Source organism: Agelaius phoeniceus, chromosome 8 (assembly GCF_051311805.1).
Source record: "Agelaius phoeniceus isolate bAgePho1 chromosome 8, bAgePho1.hap1, whole genome shotgun sequence".
NCBI classification, from domain to species: Eukaryota; Metazoa; Chordata; class Aves; order Passeriformes; family Icteridae; genus Agelaius; species Agelaius phoeniceus.
Window position 1 is genome coordinate 3862582 of NC_135272.1, and position 26475 is coordinate 3889056.

Consider the following 26475-nt stretch of genomic DNA (forward strand, 5'->3'; position numbering starts at 1 on the left):
TCTTGGGAGATTTTTGGGTCATCTCCAAGGTCTGTGAAAATGGAAAAATAGTGGTCAAAGTTATTTTCTCCCAAATCTTGCAGTGACAACACAAGGGTCAATACCTATAAACTGAATGAGGGTGGATTTACATTTGTTAGAAGAGGAAATATTTTGCAGTTATGAAAGTGACATGAAACTGCAACTGTTTTTCCAGAGAAGTGGATTCCCCATCCCAGGAACTGACCAAGATCAGGAGCTTTGTGCAACCTGACCCAGTGAAACTCCCTGCCCTCCCCAGTGACAGAATTCCTGTAGTGTGGGTTCTCTCATGTGCTGGGTGCCCTCACAACGCTTCTGGCCAGAATGTCTGCTGAGGGCAGCCAGGCTGCTGCAGGGGCAGTGACCTCACAGCCATCACCATGGCAGCCCTGTCCCCTGGGCCTGGCTCTGCCCTTTCCTCTGCCCCTGCCTTGGCTCTGCTGGCATGAAGAGTTTTGTCATTGATATCTTGTCCCCAAGGTGCTGAGGCAAATGGCTTCCTAGTCAGGTTTCTGGAGCAGAAGTGGCTTTTCAGAGCCCAGGCAGGAATGAGCCCTGAGGCAGCAGCTCTGCAGTGGTGGCCACCAGGCCGGGCTGCCAAGGGAGGCTTCTGGCCATGGCCTGCAAGCAGCTGCTGCTGCCAAGGTGCCTTTGGTGCCTCAGGCTCTCCCTGGCACAGCTCCCAGCACGGCACTCTGCGCTTGTGCCCGAGGCCTTCCCTGTGCTGAGGCTGGCCTGGGGCTTTTCCTGCAGCGGGACCTGCCCTGCTGATGGCACAGGAAAGGCAGTTCCGGCTGGAGGAGGAGGCTCTGCCTGCAATGGGCTCCAACAACTCCAGCAAGGGCCTGTTGACTTCAATATTGCTTCCTACAGCATTATATTCTGATAATTGTTATAGCAATTGAACTGTGGGTTAAATAACTGTGCAAGTGATCTTTCCATCTGACCATGATCAGAATAAGCCAGAGACATAGTTAAATAAATCTATCTGGCATTCTATCATTAATCCTGAAGGACAAATTGTGTTAAAGTTCAATTCCACCTGTTCAATTTTTTACACCTTTGACAAAGTCTGCGGCAGGAGTTGAATCCAGCTGCTCCTAGTCTCCTCTCTTAGAAGGCATTTAGAAGTCTAGGGGTGCTGCAGGGGTTTGAGGATCCATGGTGGCTGTTGGGTGTAATTTCTTCACCTCATGACTCTGCAGGAGTTTCTCCAAAAAAGAAAAAAAGCTTTTCCTGAAGCTCCCACTGTGCCCATGACAGGAACCCCTGTGAGTGTCTGGGACATCCTGGCTCTTTGGCACCTGGGGACTCCTGGGATGTCACCATGGAGCCCCCATGAGTGCCTGTGACAGATGGGTGCCTTTGCAGCCCAAGGTGCCCTGGGATGTCACCATGGAATGTCTGTGACTGCCTCTGACCACAGGGCTCTTTACCATCCCCAGAAAGCCCTGGGAGGTCTCCATGGAGCCCCTGCCCCTGCCTGTGACATTCCAGCTCTGGAACACCCTGGAGACTCTTGGAAAGTCCCCATGGAACTCCTCTGAGGGCCTGTGACAAATCTGATCCTTAGCAGGCAACCATCACCAGCCCCCTGTTGCTATGGTCAGTTTCCATGGCAACCATCACCTGCCTCCTGTTGCTATGGTCAGTCAGTTTCCATGGCAACCATCACCAGCCCCCTGTTGCTATGCGCAGTCCCTTGGCAGCTCCATGGAGACCCCATGCCAGGGGTGGTTGCCATGGACACCAGCTCAGGCCTGCAGCCAGAGCCCGTTGCCATGGCAGCCATTGGCAGCCCCATCCCCAGGCTCATGGGATCCCAGAGCCACAGAATTGGCTGAGCTGGGAGGGATCCATCAGGATCCTGCAGTCCAACTGCTGGCCCTGCACAGGACACCCCAACAATGCCAGCCTGGGCCTGGCAGTGCTGGCCAAGCGCTGCTGCAGCTCAGAGAGCCCTGGAGCTGGGACCCTTCCCTGGGGAGCCTGGCCAGGGCCCCAGCAGCCTCTGGCCAAAAACCTTTTCCTGACATCCAACCTGAGCCTGCCCCGACTCAGCTGCAGCCGCTCCCTCCACTCCTGTCCCTGGGCACCAGAGGGAAGAGGTTCCCACAGCCCCAGCCAGGGACCCGCTCCCAAGGCTGCTGCCATGGCCACCAGGGCTGGCACCAGCTGGGATGCTCGGTTTCCATGGGCCGGGCTTCAGGAATGGGATTCCCCAATTTCCTGCTCCCGCTAAAACCGCGCTGCCCTCGCTGCCCTCCCGCCTCCCATGGAAAGCACAAAAGGCAAAGATCCAGGCTGGGATAAGAACAATTTACTGGGAACAGCAATGAGATAAAGAACACACAGGAACAGAAACAATATTGATAACAGAAGGGATAAATAAAACTGTTTACAGAGAAAACTACAACATCAACAACTGGCTTTTCCTGGTAACGTATTTCATCCTGTCTGGAAAGGACACCCTTCTCCTCTGGGAGAGAGAGTCACTTTCCTGCCCCTGGCAATGTTCTGAGGTGGGAGCGAATGTAATGACAGGGCTATGGCCAGACCCTCACGTTCTTCCATCCCACATCATGTCATTGGCAGGGGCAGGAAAAGAAGCAGGTGTCTTCCCAGCATGGATCACAGGGAACATGGATCACCAGGCTCTTCCCAATGTGGCTTCTCCCATGGGGGATGAAGCTGGAGTGGTGCATGAAGCTGTTCCTGCAATCGAGGCATTTGCAGGCATTTCCTTACTGGTGGCTCCGTTGGTGTTTTGTCAAATGAGAGCTCTGGGTGAAGCTCTTCCCACACTGGGGACACTCGTAGGGCCTCTCCCCAGTATGGATGTGCCAGTGGATGATGAGGGTGGAGTTGTGCTTGTTGCCCTTTCCGCAGTCTGGGCAGAGGAAGGGCCTCTCCTCTGAGTGAATCCGCTGGTGTTGGAGGAGCTGGAAGCTGGTGGGAAACCTCTTCTGACAATTGGGACACTCGTAGGGCCTCTCCCCAGTGTGGATGCGTTGGTGCCTGATGAGGTGGGATTTCTGCTTGAAGTCCTTCCCACAGTCAGGACAGTAGAAGGGCCTCTCCTCTGAGTGAATTCGCTCATGCAGGTGGAGACTGGAGCTGGTCTGAAATCTCTTCTGACACTGGGGACACTCATAGGGTCTCTCCCCAGTGTGGATGCGTTGGTGGATGATGAGGTGGGCGCTGCAGCTGAAGCCCTTCCCACACTCCCCACACTCGTAGGGCCATTCCCCAGTGTGGATCATCTGGTGGCTGATCAGGGTGCTGCTCTGCCTGAAGCTCTTCCCACACTCCAAGCACTTGTGGGGCTTCTCCCCATCATGAAGCTGCTCCTGGGCCACCAGCTCCGAGCTCTGGCTGAAGCTCTGTCCACCATCCTGGCACAGGGTGGGTCTTTCCTCCTCAGATCACCCTAGGCTGGGTTTTGAGCCCCTCCTTCTGTGGGATCTCTGGGGCTTTTCCTCCACGTTAGAATTCTGCAGCGTGGAGCCACTCAAAATGGCCTCTTCCATGAGGTTCTGCTGTGGGGATTTCTCCTCCCTGGTCTCCATCCTCAGCTTCTTCCCTGGGGGAGGAAGGACAAGGAGAGGATGGGATTTGCCTCCGTGCCAGAGGGAAGGGGAAGGAGATCCCCCCAGTGCATCCCCAGCAGGATGGGGTTGGCAGCAGGGTTGTCCTGCAGCCGGGGGCTGTGCTGGGCTGGGAGGTGGAGCAGGAGAGAGGGGAAAACGGGCACTGACTTCCTCCTCGCCTGCCTCGTTATCCCAGGGCTCCTTCCTCTTCCGCGCAGCCTCCTCCTCCATCCAGTCAAGGTTTGGGGATGGGAAATCCTGTTCTGGGAACCAAACAAAGGGTGCACACATCGTCTTTTTACAGGATTTAAGGGAAACCTGGGCAGAGTCTAAATCAGAATTAGAGTTTAATAAGAAAATTTAGATCAAGGCAATGCTACAGAAACACTGCCTTAAACTGACAGAGTCAGGATATAACCTGACTCAAGGTGGTGGCAGCAGTCCCATTAAATGGTGGCTGCAGTCCTGTTGGAGTGATGAACGTGATTCTGTCCAAGCAGTGATCCTGTAGAAGGGTCTGGTCTTCCTCTGAAGGTCCAGGGGTGGTTCTGGAGCTCTTGTCCTCTGGGAATCCAGTAGGCAAGCTGCTCCTGCTGTTGCAAGGCTCAGCTTATATCCAGGCAGGAATGCTTGGATCCTCCCCCTGGGCGGAGCATCCCACAATGGGATGATGGAATTTTATCAGTCCTGCAGTGACACTCAATGGCCCATTCACAGAAGATATCTCCCCTGGAGGGCGTTATCAGGGCTGAGTCATGGAAGAGATCAAGAACACTGCCCCACCTGTTTATAGCATTGATGAAGATGGGGATTGAAAACATGCATTTGGTTCCATCTTACATTGCAGCCTGAAACAGTGGGGGAATCCCTGCTCAGGGGGTGAACACCACCCCCCTTACCCAAACTGGCTCAGGTGTAAAACCCCCACCCCGGGAAGGCCACACACACAGGGGACAATGTCACACTTGCCCTGCCCCAGGGCAAATGGCATCTCTCTAATATTTTCTTAACCAGATTGCAAAATTATTTCGGCACAGTGAGTTCAGGGCACTGTTCTTTGACCCCAGTTGCCTTTGACAACAGCATGGTTCCTTCCTCTGAGGAGGTTGTGGGTCTCTCTGGAGGAACTCTTGGAAACTTGGATGCAGCTTCGTCTGAGCGACCTATGGGAGAACTGATGAGGAAAATGGCTGTTGTGGGACTGGAGTGTAAAGAAAATATTTTGTTGTCCCTCCTTGAAAAGTTTGTTAAAATCACTGGAGGAAATGGAGCAAATGATACCAGCAAGACTGACAAGGTTCATTCACCACATGGTGAGGAACGCAAGGCTGCTAAAAGTCCCACAAGAAGCCCAGCTCAAGTAGCTAGATTCCCAAATAACTACTGAATTCCTAGGGTTGGGTTTTTTGCCAAATGTGAGAATCATTATTCTCTTCATCCCTGTCACCTTTGTGACAGCTACACAGAGCTTCCACTTCGTTTTAATAATATCCATAATGGGCCAAATTTACACTTTTCTTTAATTGTAACCTGCCAGCAGCTGAGCTGGAGCTGTGCAGGAACCAAGGAAACTTGGAATTGCCACAGAATTGCTTCTATTGTCAGCCGGTGCTGCGGCGGCCGTGGGGCAGAGGGGTGGGAAAGGGGGGTCCGAGGTGGCAGTGGAGGAAATGCCGGGCCTGGGGGCTGAGGACAGGGCTGAGCACGCAGAGATGGTTTTGTTCTTGCTGAGCTCGCACTGAGCCAAGGCCTGTCCTGCCCCTCATTCGGCCACGCTGGGGAGGGGCTGAGGGTGTGGGGGAGGTTGGGAGGGGACACAGCCAGGACAGGAGATCCCAGCTGACCCCAGGGATACCCCAGACCATAGGACATCATGATCAGTGCATGAAGTGTGGGGAACAAGGAGGAAGGGGGCACATTTGCAGTGAGGGTTTTGTCTCCCCAGGTAACACTTAAACAGGATTGGGCCCTGTTTTGCCAGTGGGCAGGGCCCGCACCAAAGACACAGACACCAACTTAACTTAAGTAACAGTGTAATTTAGATAATGCAAATTTGCAAAAAATTACAAAAATATTAGGTAGGCAAAGCAAATAATCATTAGTAAATAATTCCAAAAGAGAAGATGTTGAAATGTGTATCACACAACTGTCCATTTCTGGCTGCAGGCTCTGGAGATTCTATCTCTGCCTTCAATCAGGGTTGCATTCCCTAAAGAATCCTGGTACCAAATCCTGCTTTCCAAGGCTGGAACAGTGTCTCATGTTTACCTGGGTGTGTATTCAATTACCCTCTGTTAAAGGTGGGGCAATTATCATCTGTTAATTGAGCAGTTTACTTTATCTCTTCCAGATGAATCCTCCCTCCAGGGAGATATCTTCTGTTAATGGGCCATTGAGTGTCACTGATAAAAATTCCATCATCCCATTTGAGAAGCTCTGCCCAGAGGGAGGAGCCAAGCATTCCTACCTGGATATAATCTGAGAATGTGAACAACAGAGTCAGCCTTCTCCCACAAGATTCCCAGAAGAGCAGCTTTCAGCTCCACTGGATCCCAGAGGAAGACCAGGCCGATCGACGCCACAACTGGACCTTCGGAGGAAAACTCCACCCTTCTACAGGATCACTGCTTGGACAGAATCACGTTTACCACTCCAACAGCACTGCAGCCACCATTTAATGGGACTGCAGCCACCACCCTGAGCAACAGGGTGTCAGGTTATATCCTGACTCTGTCAGTTCAAGGCAGTGTTTCTGTATCATTGCCCTGATCTAAATTTTCTTTTTAAATTGTATTGCTGACTTAGACTCTCCCCCAGGTTTCCCTTAAATCCTGTAAAAAGACAATGTGTGCACCCTTTGTTTGGTTCCCAAAACAGGATTTCCCATTCCCAAACCCTGACTCAAAAGAGGAGGAGGCTGCGGGAAACAGGAAGGAGCCCTGGGACACGCAGGCAGGTGAGGAGGAAGTCAGTGCCCCTTTCCCCCTCTCTCCTGCTCCATCTCCCAGCCCAGCACAGCCCCCGGAACAGACGACAATGTGCGCACCCTTTGTTTTCTTCCCAGAACTTGATTTCCCATTCCCAAGTCTTGATTGGATGGAGGAGGAGGCTGCGAGGAAGAGGAAGGAGCCCTGGGATACCCAGGCAAGTGAGGAGGAAGTCAGTGCCCCTTTCCCCCTCTCTCCTGCTCCATCTCCCAGCCCAGCACAGCCCCCGGCTGCAGGACAACCCTGCTGCCAACCCCGTCCTGCCGGGGATGCACTGGGGGGATCTCCTTCCCCTTCCCTCTGGCACGGAGGCAAATCCCATCCTCTCCTTGTCCTTCCTCCCCCAGGGAAGAAACTGAGGATGGAGACCAGAGAGGAGAAATCCCCACAGCAGAACCTCATGGATGAGGCCATTTTGAGTGACTCCAGCGCACAGGAACCCAATGGGGAGGAAAAGCTCCAGAGATCCCACAGGAGGAGGGGCTCCAAACCCAGCCCAGGGTGCTCTGAGGAGAAAAGACCCACCCTGAGCCAGGAAGGTGGACAGAGCTTCAGCCAGAGCTCGGAGCTGGTGGTCCATGAGCCGCTTCATGATGGGGAGAAGCCCCACAAGTGCTTGGAGTGTGGGAAGAGCTTCAGGCAGAGCAGCACCCTGATCAGCCACCAGATGATCCACACTGGGGAATGGCCCTACGAGTGTGGGGAGTGTGGGAAGGGCTTCAGCTGCAGCTCTGCCCTCATCACCCACCAGCGGATACACACTGGGGAGAGGCCCTACGAGTGTCCCCAGTGTCAGAAGAGGTTTCAGACCAGCTCCAGTCTCCACCTGCATGAGCAAATTCACTCAGAGGAGAGGCCCTTCCACTGCCCTGACTGTGGGAAGGGCTTCAAGCAGAAATCCCACCTCATCAGGCACCAACGCATCCACACTGGGGAGAGGCCCTACGAGTGTCCCCAGTGTGGGAAGAGCTTCACCCAGAGCTCTCATTTGACAAAACACCAATGGAGCCACCAGTAAGGAAAGGCCTGCAAATGCCTCGATTGCAGGAACAGCTTCATGCACCACTCCAGCTTCATCCCCCATGGGAGAAGCCACATTGGGAAGAGCCCTGGTGATCCATGTTCCCCATGATCCATGCTGGGAAGACACCTGCTTCTTTTCCTGCCCCTGCCAATGACATGATGTGGGATGGAAGAACGTGAGGGTCTGGCCAAGGTCCTGCCATTACATTCACTCCCACCTCAGGTCATTGCCAGGGGCAGGAAAGGGACTCTCTCCCCCTGAGGAGAAGGGTGTCCTTTCCAGACAGGATGAAATACGTGGCCAGGCAGAGACAGTTGTTGATGTTGTATTTTTCCCTGTAAATAGTTTTACTTGTACTTTCTGTTGACAATATTGTTTTTATTCCTGTTTGTTCCTTATCTCGTTGTTGTTCCCAATAAATTGTTCTTATCCCAGCCCGGGATCTTTGCCTTTTGTGATTTCCATGGGAGGCGGGAGGGCAGCGAGGGCAGCGCGGTGTTAGCGGGAGCAGGAAATTGGGGAGTACCATTCCTGAAGCCCGGCCCATGGAAACCGAGCATCCCAGCTGGTGCCAGCCCTGGTGGCCATGGCAGCAGCCTTGGGAGCGGGTCCCTGGCTGGGGCTGTGGGAACCTCTTCCCTCTGGTGCCCAGGGACAGGAGTGGAGGGAGCGGCTGCAGCTGAGTCGGGGCAGGCTCAGGTTGGATGTCAGGAAAAGGTTTTGGCCCAGAGGCTGCTGGGGCCCTGGCCAGGCTCCCCAGGGAAGGGTCCCAGCTCCAGAGCTCTCTGAGCTGCAGCAGCGTTTGGCCAGCACTGCCAGGCCCAGGCTGGCATTGTTGGGGTGTCCTGTGCAGGGCCAGCAGTTGGACTGGAGGATCCTGATGGATCCCTCCCAGCTCAGCCAATTCTGTGCTTCTGGGATCCCATCAGCCTGGGGATGGGGCTTCCAATGGTTGCCATGGCAACGGCCTCTGGCTGCAGGCCTGAGCTGGTGTCCATGGCAATCACCCCTGGCATGGGGTCTCCATGGAGCTGCCAAGGGACTGCGCATAGCAACAGGGGGCTGGTGATGGTTGCCATGGAAACTGACTGACCATAGCAACAGGAGGCAGGTGATGGTTGCCATGGAAACTGACCATAGCAACAGGGGGCTGGTGATGGTTGCCATGGAAACTGACCATAGCATCCGGGGTGCAGTGATGGTTGCCTGCTAAGGATCAGATTTGTCACAGGCCCTCAGAGGGGTTCCATGGGGACTTTCCAAGAGTCTCCAGGCTGTTCCACAGCTGGAATGTCACACACAGAGACAGGGGCTCCATGGAGACCTCCCAGGGCTTTCTGGGATGGTAAAAAGCACTGTGGTCAGAGGCTGTCACAGCCATTCCATGGTGACATCCCAGGGCACCTTGGGCTGCAAAGGCACCCATCTGTCACAGGAACTCATGGGGGCTCCACGGTGACATCCCAGGAGTCCCCAGGCTGCCAAAGAGCGGGGATGTCCCAGTCACTCACAGGGGTTCTTGCCATGGGCACAGTGGGAGCTTCAGGCGACGTTTATTCAAGAAGTTCCTGTTGAGTCTCGAGGTGCAGAAAGGATCCCCAATAGCCCCCACAAATCCCCAAATGTCACTGTGGAATCAGAGATGACAAAGACTCAGATCAGAAGGCTAAGGGCTAAAAGCCACCTGTTTTTTCAATCCTCTTCTTTTATCTCTTGATTTGCTACAGGTAGACCCCACTAGTCTTTTAATCTACACATTTCACATGATTGGTCTATTAAGACAACACCTTTCAGTAAACAACTTTATGGAAAAAAGTCAACCTATTACAAATATTTTTTGGGCACCTGTTATTGATGTTTGTTTTACGTTGGGCCTTTCTGGGGGCTCCCTGGATGGGGGAAACCCTCTGTAGCAATTCTGTGCCAGGTAAAAGGAGATGCATGGGGACTTTTTCAGTCTTCAACTTCTTGTTTTTTCTTATCTTATCTAAGGTTTTGCATTGCTTTCCACACCAGGCTCAGCATGCTGGAAAAATACCTCAAAATGGCTCTAAAATGTACAGTTTCAAGGTCTTTTAAAGTTTTCTCATCCAATTAATTCTTAAAACCTACAGTATTTCGACTTATTAACCAATAACTCGTCCCTTAACTGTCCACAAAACCTCTGCACTGTGCTTTCCTTGACCAATCACCCTGTGCCACCAACACTGCAGAATATGGAGTAGATGAAGAAGACAGGGACTACACCCCAATTCCTGCATCTTGCTTCCTATCGACACCATACTAAAAATCCCCAAACCTAAATTTCTCACCCAAGGGACATAGCATACTACTCTCTATTATCTATTTCTCAGTTTGGTAAATTCTAATCGGTCTCAAAGTCCTGGAAATCCTCTCCATTGGCAAAGGTTAAAGGCAGTGTTTCTCTGGGGGTCAGGATGCCTGAGAGCAGACAGAGAAATATTCCCTGTGCCTTGGATTCCCACACATTTCACCTAAAATTCTTTAAATTTTACATGTGAAGTTACTCAAAAATGTTCCAGGTAAATAGGATTAGAAGGAGAAGAAATAGAGAACAACAGAAAAACAGATGATCCATAGAAAGTCACACACATGGGTACCAACTGCTGGGGTTCCAGCATCACCAACAGAGGAACCCCAGCAGAAGGCAGGATCCACACCCTGGGCTGGCCTCGTGCTCCGGCTTTTAACGCCCTGGGCCTTCATAGCCCTGCCCCTGGGGTGGGACTGCCAGTTGCTCGTCCAATCAGAGGCAGGGTCGCACCAGCTGCTGGTGTGTGATTGATTGATTGACAGCTGGGCCAATCAGAGCTGGGTTAACATCACCCCCTGCTGTGTGATTGGCAGCTCTGCCAGGCCAGGTCTGGGGGCGGGGCTCTGTCCCACCACAAACCAAGGCCTGACCCGGCCCTGGCCCCACACGGGCATTCCAAGCATCCCAAGGTGTCTCGGGACATGGATCTCATCCAGCCTCTGACAGCCACCACGGTGACACTACGAAACCTCATGGAGCCATGGGTCAGTTGTGACAATGGAGATCCAAGGAAATGATGGCGAGACTGTGGAATCCAGGAATCATGGAATCAAGGAGACCATTGTGCAAATCATGGGCCCTATGGAAGCAAGGATCAGTGGTCAAACTGTGGTTTGATTGTGATTGATTTAAAATGGAAACAAGGAGCCATTGTTTCACAGCGGGGCTGCGTGGGGCCAATGGACCCTTGTGACTCTGTTGGGGCTCATGAAACCAAGAAGCCATTGTGACATTGCCAGACCTCATGGAATCAAGGAGACCATTGTGACATTGCCAGACCTCATGAAGTCAATGGAACATGGAACAGGTCTGGCTGGCTTTGCCTCCTGAGGTCTGTCTGACAGGTCCCACTGAATTTGGCATGTCAAGGGCCACTTCCCACCTGACCATGAAGCACTGGGGCTCCGTGCTTTTATTCCCATGGAAAAGAACTGTCTTTCTTGTCTCAGCTCACATGGCCAAAATTGGGATTCTCCATCTAAAATTCTCTATATCCAAGGGTTACTCCCAGACAAAATCTGCCGGTACAGTCAAGTCTGGCTAGACTTGGCTTCTGGTGACTGCCTCTCATCTGCCCCTGCACCACTGGGGCTCACTTGTTTCCTTCCTATGGAGACCATTGTGACACTGCGGAGTATGTGGAACCAAAGGGCCACGGTGACACTGCAGGCCCTTGTGGAACCTGTGACACTGTAGGAACTTGTGGAACCAAGGGGAACATTGTGACCCTGCAGGGTACCATGGATCCAAGGGGCCACTGTGACACTGTGGGGCCTTGTGGAACCAAGGACATCCCTGTGGCTCTGCTGGGCCGCATGGTCCCAAGGGGCCAGTGTGAAGCAGCAGGGCTTTGTGGAGCCAAGAGGCCATTGCTGCATTTCAGGCCCTTGTGGAGCCAAAGGGCCATTGTGATCCTGCAGGGCACTGTGGGTCCATGGAGAGCATTGCAAGGCCCCATGGAATCATGGAGACCATTGTGACACTGTGGGGCCGCATGGAACCAAAGGAACATTGTGACCCTGCAAGGCCTCATGGATGAAAAGGGCTGTTGTGACACTCTGGGAAGTTGTGGAAACAAGGGTGTAGAGAGCTTTTTGGATAATTAGTTAGTTGAGAAAGGACATTCTGATGTGATACTGATGGATAAGAGTAAGAGAAACAAGCTGGGAACTGAGCAACTGGTGCTTAATTACTGACGAAGGTCACAGTGACCTTCTCTAAAACGGGAAGACGGGGGAGAAAATTGCTTGCCAGAAAATGTAGCTATCTCAAAGTAGAGAAATTAGAAGAATGTACACATAGAAGCAAAATAATTTTTAAGAAATAGAAGTAAGTGTGTTTGATCTAAGTGTGCTTTAACCAATAATGAGCTCAGCTTTTGCAATATGTATAAGCTTCATTAACACTAATATAAATATGTGTAGAGTTTCAATAAACTTCGAGATTTGCTATTCATCGCATATAGTGTGTCGCATCTCTCCCGCCGTTACGACACAAGGGGATCATTGTTGCACTACTGGGCCCCAATGGAACCAAGGAGCCATTGGACACAGCCAGGCTTCATGGAACCCAAAGACCATTAGGACACTGTGGGGCCTTATGGAACCATGGAGACCATTAAGATCCTTAAGGACTTGTGTAACCAAGGGGCCATTATGACACCTGAGGGCATCATGGAAGCCAGAGAACCATTGTGGCACTGCAAGGGAACCAAGGGAACATGAAACAGGTGTGGCTGCCTTGGCCTCCCAGGGGTCACCTGACAGGTCTGGCTGACCTTGGAATATGGAAGGCCACTCCCATCAGCCCCTGAAACACTGGGGCTCTGGGCTCTTCTTTTTATGGAAAAGAACTGTCCATTTTTACCAGGCATCCATAGACAAAATTAGGATTCCACCTCCAAATTTTTGTGTGCTAAAGGATTGCTCCCAGACAAAAGTTGCCAGGATAGACAAGTCTGGCTGGTCTTTGACTCCTGAGAGGCTGCACTCAGCTATTTTCCAAACACTGGAAAGGGCTCTGTGCTTTTCCTTTTATGAAAAAAAAAAACCCCATCCCTCTTCTCCAGGCACAAATGTCTTAAATTAGGATTCCACATTCATAATTTCAAATATCCAAGGATTGCTCCAGGCAAGCCTGCCAGGACAGACAGGTCAGGCTTCCCTTGACCTCTGGTGGCTGCTGTTCATCAGCTCCTGAAACATGGGGACTCCGTGGTTTCCTTCCTATGGAGACCAATGTGACATTTGAGAGCCTTGTGAAATGAAGGGGCCATTGTGGCACTGCAGAGCACCATGGATCCAAGGGACCATTGTGACACTGTGGGGCCCCGTGGAACCAAGGACATCATTGTGGCTCTGTTGGGCCACATGGTCCCAAGGGGCCAGAACAAAGCAGCGGTGTGGGAGTTAGCCCAGCTGTAACTCAGAGTCAGACAGATTTTACCCCAGAAGAACTGGGCACAAGTTTCAAGCCCTGGGAATCATTTGTTTAACTAAGGGTAAGGTTGAGAGTTCCCCTATAAACCTTTAGTGTTATTATGCTAAGTTGTCCAAGTTCCACTCCCCTCTTGGTTACTTGTTTCTTCTATATGATTATTGTTCTAGTTTTCTAGCCCCAAATGTCTATGTTGTTGCTCCCCTTTGTCTCAGGTCTTAGGATTCTGCCCCTCATACTGTGCTTGACTTCTCCATGTTTGGTGTTTTTCACCCTGTTATTAAAGTTATTTTTGGGCAACTCCATCAAACCCGTGCCTTTTCATTTTCGCCACCCGTGCCCTGAATTCAGGGAACCAGAGAGGTTTGTCACAGCCACCTTCATTGTGACCTTTGGCGCCTGAACAGGGACCATGACACTCAGGGGTCCCTGTGTCAGTCACGTCAGCTGGGGTTGGCTGATGGATAGGCCAGTGCTCTCCGGGATTTTGGATTGTGCTGGGCTGGCAGATTCATCGTTGCTTGAAGGGACCTTGCACAGGATCAGCAGGGACAACAATGGTTTCACCTGCAGAGGATTGCAGGTGGGTTTGGGGAAATGCAAGACATTTATTGCTCTTTTTGCCACTGTGTTTTTCCAATATGCACCCAAGTCCCATAATTGATTTGGGGTGTTCTGGTGGCTCTTCCCCATGAGGCAGAGAAAGAGAAAATGGTCAGCCAGATGTCCAAAGTAGAAAGGAGCTTATATGGATGCTTTAAGGTCATTCTCACTGATCATGAGAAAATATTTTCAAAGAATTAAGATCAATAATGAGGTGGATCATTAAAAATTTTCCAGAGCCTCTGCTGATGAAATCGATACCATTGAATTTTGGGAGTCAGTGGGAGTTAAATTTAGAACCTTTCAATCAAAAGGGACCCCATTGCACCTTGCATGCTCCCCATCTTCCACACCATCCTTGAGACCCTTCAGCAGCAAGAAGCGTGTTGAAAACTCAATCCATTGGTCACTCCTAACTTGGGACCTTCCCTCAAACCTGCCTTTCTCAGACCTTCCACGATGGTCCAAGATGGCAATGGCCATGCTGTCTTGGAGCATCATGCCCTGGAGACTCAAGATGGAAGGAGCCTGAATGTGGCTCGGGAGCTCAACCATCCTCCCTCCATCTTGGCTCCTCCACTTCCTGCTACCACAGCCTTCCCTTCCGCTCTGAACGAACCTCCAGACTCCACCCCCTCAACTGCGGGTCACGCCCCCACTGTCAATCATTCCACCTCCTCCCTGGGCCATGCCTCCAGAGCTCCACCCTGAAAGTCCGCCATCCTAAATCAAGGCCCTTCCTCCACAACACCTGACAAAAAGGCAGTGCCCTTTGCCTCACCCTCCGGCAACAATATAACCCCATGATCAAAGATACTAAGCCCAACTGTCACGCTATTTCTAATCCAAATATTTCCGGTCCAAGTTATTCTTCCTCCCAGGAAGAAAGTTTTGACTTCCCAGAGCCACCTTGCCCCTAAACCCCAGAAGACCCCTGGGAAAGGATCTGGAAGGAAGCAGCTAAGGAAGGAGACTGGCAAATTGTCTCGAAACTCCTTGTTGCCCTTGTATGTTATGAAAGAAGGGGGCAGAATCCCAGGTGTCAGCCATTGGTTTACAGGGAAATCAAGGATCTGTGTAGGGCAGCTAAAGACCATAGGAAGGACTTACCTTGTTTTAATGGCCTAATAAGGGCCATGTTTACAGCACATCTTAACCCCCTATGATTTAAAATATATTATGACCATGTTGTTGCCACCTACAGAATACACCCTGTGGGAAGGGGGATGGAAACGTTTGCTAAATGGATTAATAGCAGACTATGCTAATAATGAGGCAAGGGCAGAATTGACAATCAACCATCTAGCTGGAGAAGGACAACACAGCCTGCCAGATGATCAAGCAGCAGGTATCCCCAGAAGAGTATTGGATGATATCAAAGAGATGGATTTGAAAGCTTGAATCCAGGTACTGGATGGTACCACCCCCAGTTTGGACTATGTAAACATAAGACAAGAATCTGGAGAGCCCTACATGAAATTTATTGATCACCTTAAACAGGCACTAGAGAAACCCTAGGGGTCATGCAATTCCCCTTTAAGGGGCCCCAGTAACATCTACAGGGCCCAAAAATATGTTTCCAGTGTGGTCAACAAGGACATTTTAGAGAAGATTGTCCCCAAGGAGGAGGGGCCTATCCGGTCCCTAATGGATAATCAACATCAAATTAGGTGGAATTTCTCAAAAGGTAACTACACCAAGCAGCCAAAAACTGCCATCGGAGTGCAAGGTGGCCTCAGGCTATGACACAAATGTTCAAGCCAATGATGCCTACAATCGCTGAATTGTACACCCATTACAGATAATGTCGCCCTAAACTCCAGCACCTCATCTCCCATTTGCCAACCACCTTACCACCAGGGGCAAAATTGAAGTTGGTGAGTCTGGAATCTGTTGTTTTAACTGATTATTTTGCCCATGAAATATCAACAGGACAGCTGGGGCCCGAAGATCAGCCCTGTGAACTATTAATTTTAGTAAACTACCAGTCAAGCACTGAAGGATTTTTTGTATTGCCATCCATACTATCAATGTCCTCACAATGAGAAATTACAGTGCTGGCCCTGTCTCCCAACCCACCTTGTTTTATACCCCAAGGACTAACAATTGCCCAAGCAGGATGCTGATAACACTTCACTAGGGATGTGATAAATCAGGATTGACCAAAAATCACCTGCACTCTGGAACTTAACAGTGAAAAGATTGTTTTGACAGGGCTTGTGGACATGGGAGCAGACGTGACAGGTATCTCACGTTCCAAGTGGGCTCCTAACTGGGCGTTCACAGCTACTGCAGGAATATTGTCCAAGATTGGAGGTGACAGTGACAGTCTCCAAAGTGCAGAACTTATTAACATCAAAGGACCTGAAGGCCAAATTGCCACAATGAGACCATTTGTGATAAAGGACCTTGGTGTATCCCAGATAAGAACATCAAGCCTTGCCTGTAGCCACTGAGTGTGGATTCTGCAAAGGAACCCCCAAGTCCACCCCAAGACAAAACCCACCAGACAGTGACTCTAGCACCTGGACTAGACAATTCTTTTGAAGATGACACATAGGAAGCTTCTACTCACATTCCTCAGCCTGTTTGCAACCATGCTCCTCGCGAGTGGATGGGTAGCCCTCAAAAACACAAAGCACAGTGTATGGATAACTCTAGCAAAAGCCATGAAACAAGACACCCTGTGCCTGTCTGTCGCTAGCCCTGATGACCCCTTCTCCACCTGCCTACTGGGGTTGCCTACAGATGTCTGGCCAATACCTGAGGGTGCCATCTGCAGTATGCCAGGGGACAATCCTGACAGCAAATAGAAGTGCAACCCTGTCGGTGCTTGGGACTACTGGACCCAGAAGCTCCTGCATGCACCACTCGAACTCAGGGGGTAGAAATTCTCAGCTCTGTAGAAATGGACTTTTGTGTAAGGTTTTATTACCGTCTGAGATGGGAAGAGGGTGAAAGACACAAAATTACAAGAAAAAAAGGAACTATCAGGAGAGACATCTCCTCATACCATCCCACTTACAAAAACCAGACCTGTTGGTGTAATTACACCTCTCCCATAATTTCTTGGTCCAGCAGCTACCCACTCAACTTGCTGCAGGGTGTGTTTCTTATTTGCAAGGATAGAGCATGGCCTGGTGTCCCTTCAGACATCAAAGGCAGACCGTGTAGCTTGGGGAGGCTTACCTTGCTGGCACCCAACACAAAAATGATTAATGGCCAGAGAAACAGAGCAAAAAGATCTACACACTACTTTGAATCTGATTGCAAAAATAATGTCATCTATTGGAGTCAAAACAAAAGAATGGCAGCCTCCATCTTACTACCTTGGGTGGCTGCAGCTAAAGCTTTAGGACAATCAGACCATCCTGGGTGCCTGTTGAGTAAGCAAACCAATGCTGCCTCCCTCACATTGAGTGGCTACTCTCAGACACAGAGACCATCAGACACGCCACCTTGCAGAACAGCAATAGAGTTTTTACTCTGGGCACATGGGCATGGCTGTGTAGACTCTGAGGGCATGTGCTGCATGAACCTCTCCAGCCACAGCCAGTCAATCCACAAGAGTATTCAGGTACTGAAGGAAGGGCTCAAGAAGCTTCAAGTGGAAAACAAAGACTGGTTCAATAAACTCTTCCAATCTAAGGGACTAAAAGGGATGGATGATGTCTAGTGAAAAACGGACTATTAATTCTCTTAGTTGTTGTTATTGTGTTGTTAATGGTCCCATGTTTGTTTGAATGTTTTTAGAAGGTCTTACAAAATTCCTTCAATTCCATCTTTGTTGTAAAACAGAAAGGGGGAAGATACCCAACACAGGATCCTCATGGACTCCTTGGAGGAGAGAATTGGAGGCCAGGATGGCACAAAAAACTCTCAGAGACTCAGTGTGGGAAGGAAAATCCGTAGAAGTATCTAAAAGTATTCTTAAATCCATAAAGTACCTTAAAAACCTTGAGTATCTCAAAGTATTAATAAGCCCCACTGAGTGTCAGTACAAAGCTCTCCAGGGACTCGTTAAAGCAGATAATTGGGGCCATGATTGCACAAACCTCTCACAGAGTCTGTATCAAAAGGGAAACACCAAGTACCTTCAAATAACTGAAGTACCTTGAAGCATTAATGAGCCCCACTGAGTGTTGTTACTGACAAAGCCTCTCCAGGGACTAATTACAGCAGATAATTGGAGGCCATGATTGCACAAACCTCTCAGAGACTGCAAGGCAAAAGCCAAACCCCAAGTCCTTTGAAAAACCTGCAGTCCCTGCAGGGAGCATGAAGGAGCCCCCAGGGCCATTGCTGAGCAAGGCTCCCCAGGGACTCCTTGCAGCAGATCCTTGAGGCCACTGGGATGTGGGCTAGGGGGGGATGCAGAGGGCAGCACAAGGGGCTGACAGTGCCCAGCCTGGCTGGGGCTGTGCCAGGAGGCCCCAGGGCCTCAGCACAAGGTGTCTCCTCCCAGCCCTTGGTGGCACAGACCCTGCTGTGCCCCAGGGCACCAAGACTTGGCTTCTCTTTGTCCCCACCTGTCATCACTGCCTGCAGTTCTCTGCTCTGCCTGGGGCCTGGGGACACTTGCTCAGTCGTGTCCCTCACTGGGACCCATTAAAAGTCCAAGAAACTTTGGAGTTGGATTCTGGCTTGGAGTTCTGCAGAGGTTTCTTCAGCTCCCTCTCAGGGACTGATGTTCGGGGCCTGAGCACAAAGCCCCAGAGGCTGATTAAAGTCCTTGTGCTGTGTCTGTGCTGCTGAGCTGGGCTGGGCTCCTGGCCCAGAGGCAGCTCCTGCTCACCAAGAAGAGCTTCAAAAGCACATTTCTCTGGATGAGCAGCTCTTGTGCCAGCCCAGCAGGGCTGGGGCACTGCCTGCAGCCAGCGCGGGCACAGCCCAGAGGCACAGAGAGCTTCAATCAGTCAGGGCTGGGAAGGGGCTGAGAAGTGCCTGGGGCACAATCACTGCCAGCCCTTGGCACAGGAACCTCTGGCTGCAGGACAATGCAGCTGCAGCTCCTGGAGCCATCTCCTGCAGCTGGAACATGCCAATGCCTGCAGAGCCTGTGAGTACATTCTCTGCTTGTCTCTTGTGCAGAGCAGCCAGGGGTGCCCAGGGCTGTCCTGCAGAGCAGGGTCCTGCAGCCCAGGGCGCTGTGCTGGGGCAGGGACTCTGCTGCCTGCCAGGGACAGCTCTCAGCCAGCCCTGGCAGCTGCTCCCAGCGCTGGGGGACAAGATCTGGCTGGGAGGAGACAGCTGGTGAGGCTTGGAAGTGTTCTTCTTGTGTGGGGAGGATGCTGCATTTTTCAGGACTGCTCCCAGCATGGCATTTACCTCCAGAACATTTCCAGGTAGGTTATACAGGGAGCACAGTGAGGCAGGGGCTGCATAAAAGGGAAAATCCTGCTTTTTTTAATATACTGCTCTGGGTTGCGTGGATGGGATTTGTACATAGATATCTCTCAGTTCAGGTTGAGAAAAATTAAATAATTTTCTCTCTGATCTGAACAAACCAGGCAGTGACAGAAATCACCACAGGGCCCCTTAGAGGCAGCATCAGTTTTGCTTTTCCAGCCTCCTCAGGGTTGCTCTGACGTTGCCATCAGAGCCTGCAGAGCCAGAGCTGCCCCTGGGCAGTGCCTGAGCTGGGAGGGCTCTGCAGGGCAGAGCTGAGCCCCCAGGGCTGGGCTGGGCTCTGGCAGCACTGGCAGGGCCCAGCCCTGGGCACAGGGAAGCAGCTGCTGGCAGGGACAGCTCCAGGCAGCAGAGCCCTGGGCAGGCAGTGGGGGGAAAGTGCCCCCAGGCTGTGCTGGGATATTTCAAGTCCTCTCCTAACCCAACTATTCCATGATTACTTTTCTTACAGATCCCCATGCCAAGACATCCCAGCAAATGTCCAACAGCAGCTCCATCAGGCACTTCCTCCTGCTGGCATTGGCAGACACGCAGCAGCTGCAGCTCCTGCACTTCTGCCTCTTGCTGGGCATCTCCCTGGCTGCCCTCCTGGGCAACGGCCTCATCATCAGCGCCGTAGCCTGCGGCCACCACCTGCACACGCCCATGTTCTTCTTCCTGCTCAACCTGGCCCTCGCTGACCTGGGCTCCATCTGCACCACTGTCCCCAAAGCCATGCACAATTCCCTCTGGGACACCAGCAACATCTCCTACACTGGATGTGCTGCTCAGCTCTTTCTCTTTATGTTCTTCATCTCAGCAGAGTATTCCCTCCTGACCATCATGTGCTATGACCGCTACGTGTCCATCTGCAAACCCCTGCACTACGGGACCCTCCTGGGCAGCAGAGCTTGTGCCCACATGGCAGCAGCTGCCTGGGCCAGTGCCTTTCTAAATGCTCTCATGCACACGGCCAATACATTTTCCCTGCCCCTGTGCCATGGCAATGCCCTGGGCCAGTTCTTCTGTGAAGTCCCACAGATCATCAAGCTCTCCTGCTCACACTCAAACCTCAGGGAACTGGGACTCATTGTAGTTAGCCTTTGTTTCTCATGTGGCTGTTTTGTGTTCATTGTTTTCTCCTATGTGCAGATCTTCAGAGCCGTGCTGAGGATCCCCTCTGAGCAGGGACGGCACAAAGCCTTTTCCACCTGCCTCCCTCACCTGGCTGTGGTCTCTCTGTTTCTCAGCACTGCAGCGTTTGCCTACCTGAAGCCCCCGTCCATCTCATCCCCATCCCTGGATCTGTCCCTGTCAGTTCTGTACTCGGTGGTGCCTCCAGCCCTGAACCCCCTCATCTACAGCCTGAGGAACCAGGAGCTCAAGGCTGCAGTGTGGAGACTGATGACTGGATGCTTTCAGGAACATTAAACTATTGGCCTATTTTGCCAAATAACTTGTAATAAAACTTATTTTTGATACTTGTTGTTGGTTTAATTTTTAATGTTCTTTTTCGGTTTTTTACATTTTTTCATGTTGTCCACAAAAAAATGTCATTGTGCCATTTCTCATTTTGTTTCTCTTCACCTCCCTTATGGCTACAGATTGTGTCAATGAGGGGCTGCGCTCTCAGTGGCTTTAAAGGAACTAAAGGATGTCCCAGCAGAGTTTTCTGCAGAGATGCCCTTTTGTTGCCTTCTCTGGAGCTGCAGCAGCAATGTCTGTGTGCAGAGCTGGGGCAGATCAGTGCTGGCCCAGCAGCTGTGCCCAGCAGCAGCAGCAGCAGCACTTGGTGTTGCCAGTGCTGCTGCCGTGGCCCTGCCCCGCTGCCCTGGTGGCCCTGGTGTTGCTGCAGGGCCTGAGTGCTCTCGGGGCCGGGCACAGCCCTGGGGGTGGCAGTGCCGGGGCTGCAGCAGGGACAGGCCATGGGCACTGCTGGGGCAGCGCTGACGCCTCAGGCCAGGCCCTGGGGGCTCCAGGCTCCTTGCCCAGGCTCTCTCAAGAACACGGCCAGGCCAATGCTCAGCACAGAAACCACCGTGAGCAGCCCCAGGCTGGCCGTGGGCAGGCTGGGGGCAAACAGCATGGCTGGGGCTCTGCAAGGGCCCTGGGGCAGACGGGAAGGAGCAGCAGAGCAGGGGCTGATCCATGCCCAGTGCGCTGCACAGCCCAGGGCAGCGTCCCAGAGCGTCCTCATGCAGCTGCCAACAACATCCCCCCTCTGCAGCCCTGGCCTCTCCCCCAGCTCACACAGGTGCCCCATCCTTGCAGGCACAGACACGGCAGCACTGCCTCAGCAGCCCCTGTTTGCATTGCACACAGCAGGGGCAGCACCCCCATGCTGTTGCTGTGGGGACATGAACCTGAGGGAGCACAAATGCCATCAGCCCCTGGGGCCAGCAAGGGCTGGGAGACACCAGGGAAACCGCTCGGCTTTGTCCTGGCCTCTGCAGTCAGCCAGAAAGTTTGTTCCCATCAGCTGGGAGTTTCCTGTGCCACTGCAGATGCTGTTGCTCAGAGCCAGGGCTGCCTGGCAGCCACCCCCAAACTGCCCTGAGCATTTCCTTTCCTTCCCCTTTGCTTTCTTTCCTCTTCCTGGTACAAATTTCTTCCTGTTGCCCATCCCTGTTCCCTTCCCTGCAAACAGCCCATCCCTGTTTGCCCCTTCCTTTCTGGCCCCACTCCCCATTGCAGTTCCTGACTTGGCACCACGGGAAAGTCCCTTGGCTTTCCTGGCCACCTGGGCACACTGCTGGCTCATGTCCAGCCTGCTGTCCATCAGTCCCTGCAGGTCCCTTTCTGCCTGGCTGCTCTCCAGCCACTCTGTCCCCAGCCTGTAGTGCTGCAGGGGTTGTTGTGGCCAAAGTGCAGGACCTGGCACTGGGACTTGTTAAACCTCACCTTGCTGGATTTGGGCCCTGGATCCAGCCTGTCCAGGGCCCTGTGCAGAGCCCTCCTACCCTCCAGCAGATCCACACTCCCAGACACCTTGGTGTCACCATGGTTCCATGAGACCCCAGAGTGTCCCAATGGTCCCTGTAATTCCATGAGGCCTCCCAGTTTCACAATGTCCCTTTGGTTCCATGGGACCCCTTGGTGTCACAAAGTCCCTTGGATCCTTGGGCCCTGCAGTGTCACAATGGTGCCACGGTCCCCAAGGACCTGCAGTGTCACAATGAATCCTTGGTTCCATGAGGTCTGGCAGTGCAGCAATGCTCTCCTTCATTCCACAGTGTCACAATGGCCTCTTGGTCCCAAGGGCCACCACGGTGTCAAACATGTTTCCTTCATTCCATGACTCCCTGAGGGGCAGCCCTGGCCCCTTGGTTCCATGGGGCCCTGCAGTGTCACAATGGCCCCATCATGACACCAGGTCCTGCTCTGTCACAATGCTCTGCATGGTTCCACAAGGCCCTGCAGGGTCACAGTGGCCTCTGTGGTTCCAGCAGGACCCAGACTGTCACCATGGACTCCTTGCTTCCATCGAGCCCCACAGTGTCACCATGGCCCCTTGGCTCTGTGCTGCCATGTCATACACAGTGTCACCATGGTCCTCTTAGTGCCACCAGGCCCCTTGCTTAGTGTCACAATGGCCCCTTGCTTCCCCAGGGCCCTGCAGTGTCACAATCATCAGAGAATCAGCCAGGCTGGAAATGACCTTGGAGAGCATCATGTCCAACCTGGGACCCAACACCACCTTGTCACCCAGACCATGGCACTGAGTGTCACATCCAGTCTTTCCTGAAACACTTCCAGGGACAGTGACACACTTACCTCTCTGGGCAGCCAGTTCCTGTGACCTAACACTGTGCTGCCCAAACAGTACTGAGCACTGGGGAAGTGCTCCTGCTGGGCACATTGTTCCTGATCCTTTTGAGTCCCACGGGTTGGATGAGGGAAATGGTGGGGAGGGAGTGGGGAGAAAAAGTTGTTGATTGTCAAGCAATGAAGGGTCTTGATGTTCATATCTATTCAGACTGCATTAGAAGGTACTGGGGGTCAATATCAATGGGACCAATATCAATTGGTCAGTATCAATTCGTGATACCAAACTATGAACAGGAAAAAAACCAGGACAACTCAGTTCTCTCTGCTTTTTTTTTTTCAATATAGCAGAATCACTTTAAATACACTTCTGAAATATGTCGAATTAACCACAGTAGAATTGAAAACTTAGATTATTCCCTGGGGCTGTTCTTTTTTGATTGTTTTGAACAAATGTTCCTGAGCCTTTTTCACTGAATTCCTGAACTGAAGAGCTCAAGAAAGAAGATGACTTTGGGATAGTAAAATACATTATCACCTTCCAAGTGGCTGAGGATCCATCCCCATCAGAGCAGCAATGAACAGAAATGGGCACAGCTTTGTGGCTGCTGCCCCAGCTTTGGCATGGGCCCTGGGCCTGGAGCAGGAGCAGCTCTTGAGGGCCCCAAGGCCGGGGCTCTGGCGCTGCCCTGGGCAGATGGGATGGCAGCAGGGGCTGCAGAGCTCTCAGCACCTCAGCCCAAGGGGAGCAGGGCAGCCAGGGAGCCTCCTTTGGCCTTGGCCAAGCACGTTCCCCCATGGCTGGGGCTGAGTCCTGTGGCAGCTGCAGCTGCTGCTGTGCCCTTGGCAGGGGCTGAGGCCGTGGGGCCAGTGCCCAGAGCAGCCTGGCCTGAGCAGAGCTGTGGGGCCAGAGCCAGCTGGGCTGGGCTGGGCTCAGAGAGGCCCTTGGTGCTGCCCAGAGCTCAGGGCAGCTGGCAGAGCTTGCAGGGAGCTGGGCTGGGCTCAGAGAGCCAGGCCCAGAAACCATCAGTGTCCATCTCAGCCTGGCTGAGCGTGCAGGGGCAGGACTCAGGCCAGGCCCTGTGGGGCAGGGCCAGCGCCTGTGCAAGGCATTGCAAACAGGCAAGTGGCCCAGAGAGGAGGCTGCTCTGTGCCCTTGGTGGCAGGGACAGAGCAGGGAGGGGGCCCAGGACATTTGTCAGCGCCAGCCTCTGTGCCCATGCGTTGGCAGCCCTGGCTGCTGAGCCCAGCTTTGGCCTGGGCTGAGTTTGGCTGTGGCCCAGCTCCATCCTCCTGCAGGGCTCAGGGCCTGTTCCCGGCCATGGCCAGCCCTGGCTGCCTCTCTGCTGGCCCAGAGGCTGGCAGAGCCCGGGGCAGGGCTGTCTGTGCAGCCCCACAGGTGCCAGGGGCTCTGCAGGAGCTGGCAGAGGCTGCCCAGCAGGGAGGCCATGGGACACAGAGCCCCAAGGCTGCTGTGGGCACCACGGCACAGGGGCCGTTCCCAGCCGCAATGCTCCTGGCCTGGGCTGGGCCTGCACAGGGGCTGGGCCACCATGGCTGGGCCAGCACAGGGCCACAAAGGGGCCATGCAGCCGCTGCCGGGGCTGACAGCAAGGCCAGGAACACACAAGCAATTGCTGAGCATGGCCTGCGCTGGCCAGGCCTGACTGTGCCAAAGGCAGAGCTCAGCTGCCCTTGGGGGCTGCAGCAACACTCCAGAGCCCAAAGAGCCTCCATGGCTCTGCTGGAGACCAAGGCTGCAGCAGGGAAATGCAGGGCTGCTGTGGGATGGGGAGGCCATTGAATTCCAGCACACACCTCAGCTCTCTGACGATCCAGGCACATGCTGGGCCCTGTTTCAGATTGGAGCAGAGCAGATGTTGATGGGACAGGAGCCCTGTGGGGCTGTCAGGGACCTGCAGCTTGCAAGGTGCTCTGCTCTCCCTCAGGTGCTCTGGGAGAGATCCAATCCCAGCTGGGCACCTCAGGGCACAAGTGGCACTGCCTGTCCATGGCCACACAACTGATGTCTGCCTGGAAAGGGGCACAGTTTTTAATAACTCTTAGTTTCATAATATGCAAGGAAATCTTTATTATCTGGGTCATTTGAGTACTTTTAAGACATGGCAATGTATTCCCATCAGAAAAGGGCGTCTCCTGGAAGCGTTCTGATGGCAGGAGAAGAAATACTGTTCTTTCAGTCAGCTTGTGTCACCAATATTCAGTCTAATATTTAACATCTCTTTTCCATCAGGTGTTTCCAGCTATCCTGGTTAAATTGTCATGTCGAAGTACATCTCTTCACTAGACCAGATGGATCTATGACTTTTCCATTGCTCTCAGATTTCCTCCTCCAGGTGTTCTCTGGTCATTCAAGTCCCTCTCAACTGACTGGTTTCATGCTTTGACCTCCAGGGAGTTGCCCAATTTTCTGATGTTCAAATAAATATGAAATCAGTAAACATCCTAATTGTCTTTATCACAGAATTACATTTTCTTATGTCTCTGTCTAAAACTGTTCCAGTACAGAAATCCCCTGGGGATCTGGACATTTCAGATGCTGCTGGGACATCCCAGAGAGCTGAGGGAAGAGCTGGGATGGTTCTTGAACTGTTCAAATGTCCAACTTGTGTTTGCTGGCAAGAAACCTTTCTGTGCCTCTGAGTGTCACCAGGCCCTGAGCCCAAAGGACACAAACCTGATGAGTTGTGGCTCCCACTGCAGGGGCTGCACTTGGACCTTGGCTCTGCACAGGAGAGCTCTTCATGCCCTTTCTCTCTTTTCCTGCCTCTGGGCATGGAGGGAGCTCCTGACTTCAGCCTGTGACTCGTGTGTGCAAAGAGCAAATCTGGGCAGAATTCGGGGCAGGGAGGGTTTGGGGAGACCTTGGGAGCTGTGCTGGGCACAGAAGGTGTTTTCCATTGCTCTGAGACTTTCTGCTGTGCAAAGTGGATTTAATATCCAGCAGAGGAATGACTTTTGCATTTGATGGAGCTGTGCCTTCCCTTGGCTTTGTTGGCTGACAAGAAATGAACATCCCTCTGTGTCTCGGGCAGCTCCTTCTCCAAGGAAAGCAGGTGGGAGTTGGAGCCAAGGAGCTGAAAGCTGCAGGTGCAGCCTGGGCTGGAGGGAGCTCAGATTTGCACAAGGCTGCTCTGAGTGCCAGGGCTTGGATGGGGGAAATGGTGGGGTGGGGGTAGGGACAGAGTCTGATTGATTGTCAGCCATGAAGGGTCTTGATTTTCATATCTATTCAGACTGCGTGAGGAGGTACTTGGATACAGTGTCAATTGGAGATTGCACATATTGATTTATGAACAGGAAAAAATCCTAAACAGGACCTAAAAAAATGTTTTCTCACTGTCCTTTTAAATATAATGCATTCACTTTGGAAATACTACTGAGATCTGTCTAATTAACCACAAAGGATTTGAAAATTAAATCAAATGATTCCCAGAGGCTTGGCTTGTTCGGGTGTTCTGAATGTTCATGAGCCCTGGGACACTGAATTCCTGCACTGAAGAGCTGAAGGCTGAACAAGCCTCTGGAGCAGTGAAATTCAGCAGCAGCCTCCAAGTTGCTGAGGATGTCAGCAGCCCCCAGTGA

General features: G+C 52.3%; 1 protein-coding gene across 1 annotated transcript; it reads left to right on the forward strand.

The window, feature by feature from the left end:
* The first annotated feature begins 19599 nt into the window (after positions 1-19599).
* LOC143694687 (olfactory receptor 14C36-like) lies at positions 19600-20535 on the forward strand. Its single transcript, XM_077182686.1, has one exon. It carries the CDS (start codon positions 19603-19605, stop codon positions 20533-20535), a length of 933 nt encoding a protein of 310 aa, XP_077038801.1. The 5' UTR covers positions 19600-19602.
* The last annotated feature ends 5940 nt before the right edge of the window (positions 20536-26475 follow it).

Excerpts from the sequence above, each read along its gene's own strand:
- LOC143694687 (XM_077182686.1), top strand. The coding sequence starts at position 19,603 with ATGTCCAACAGCAGCTCCATCAGGCACTTCCTCCTGCTGGCATTGGCA.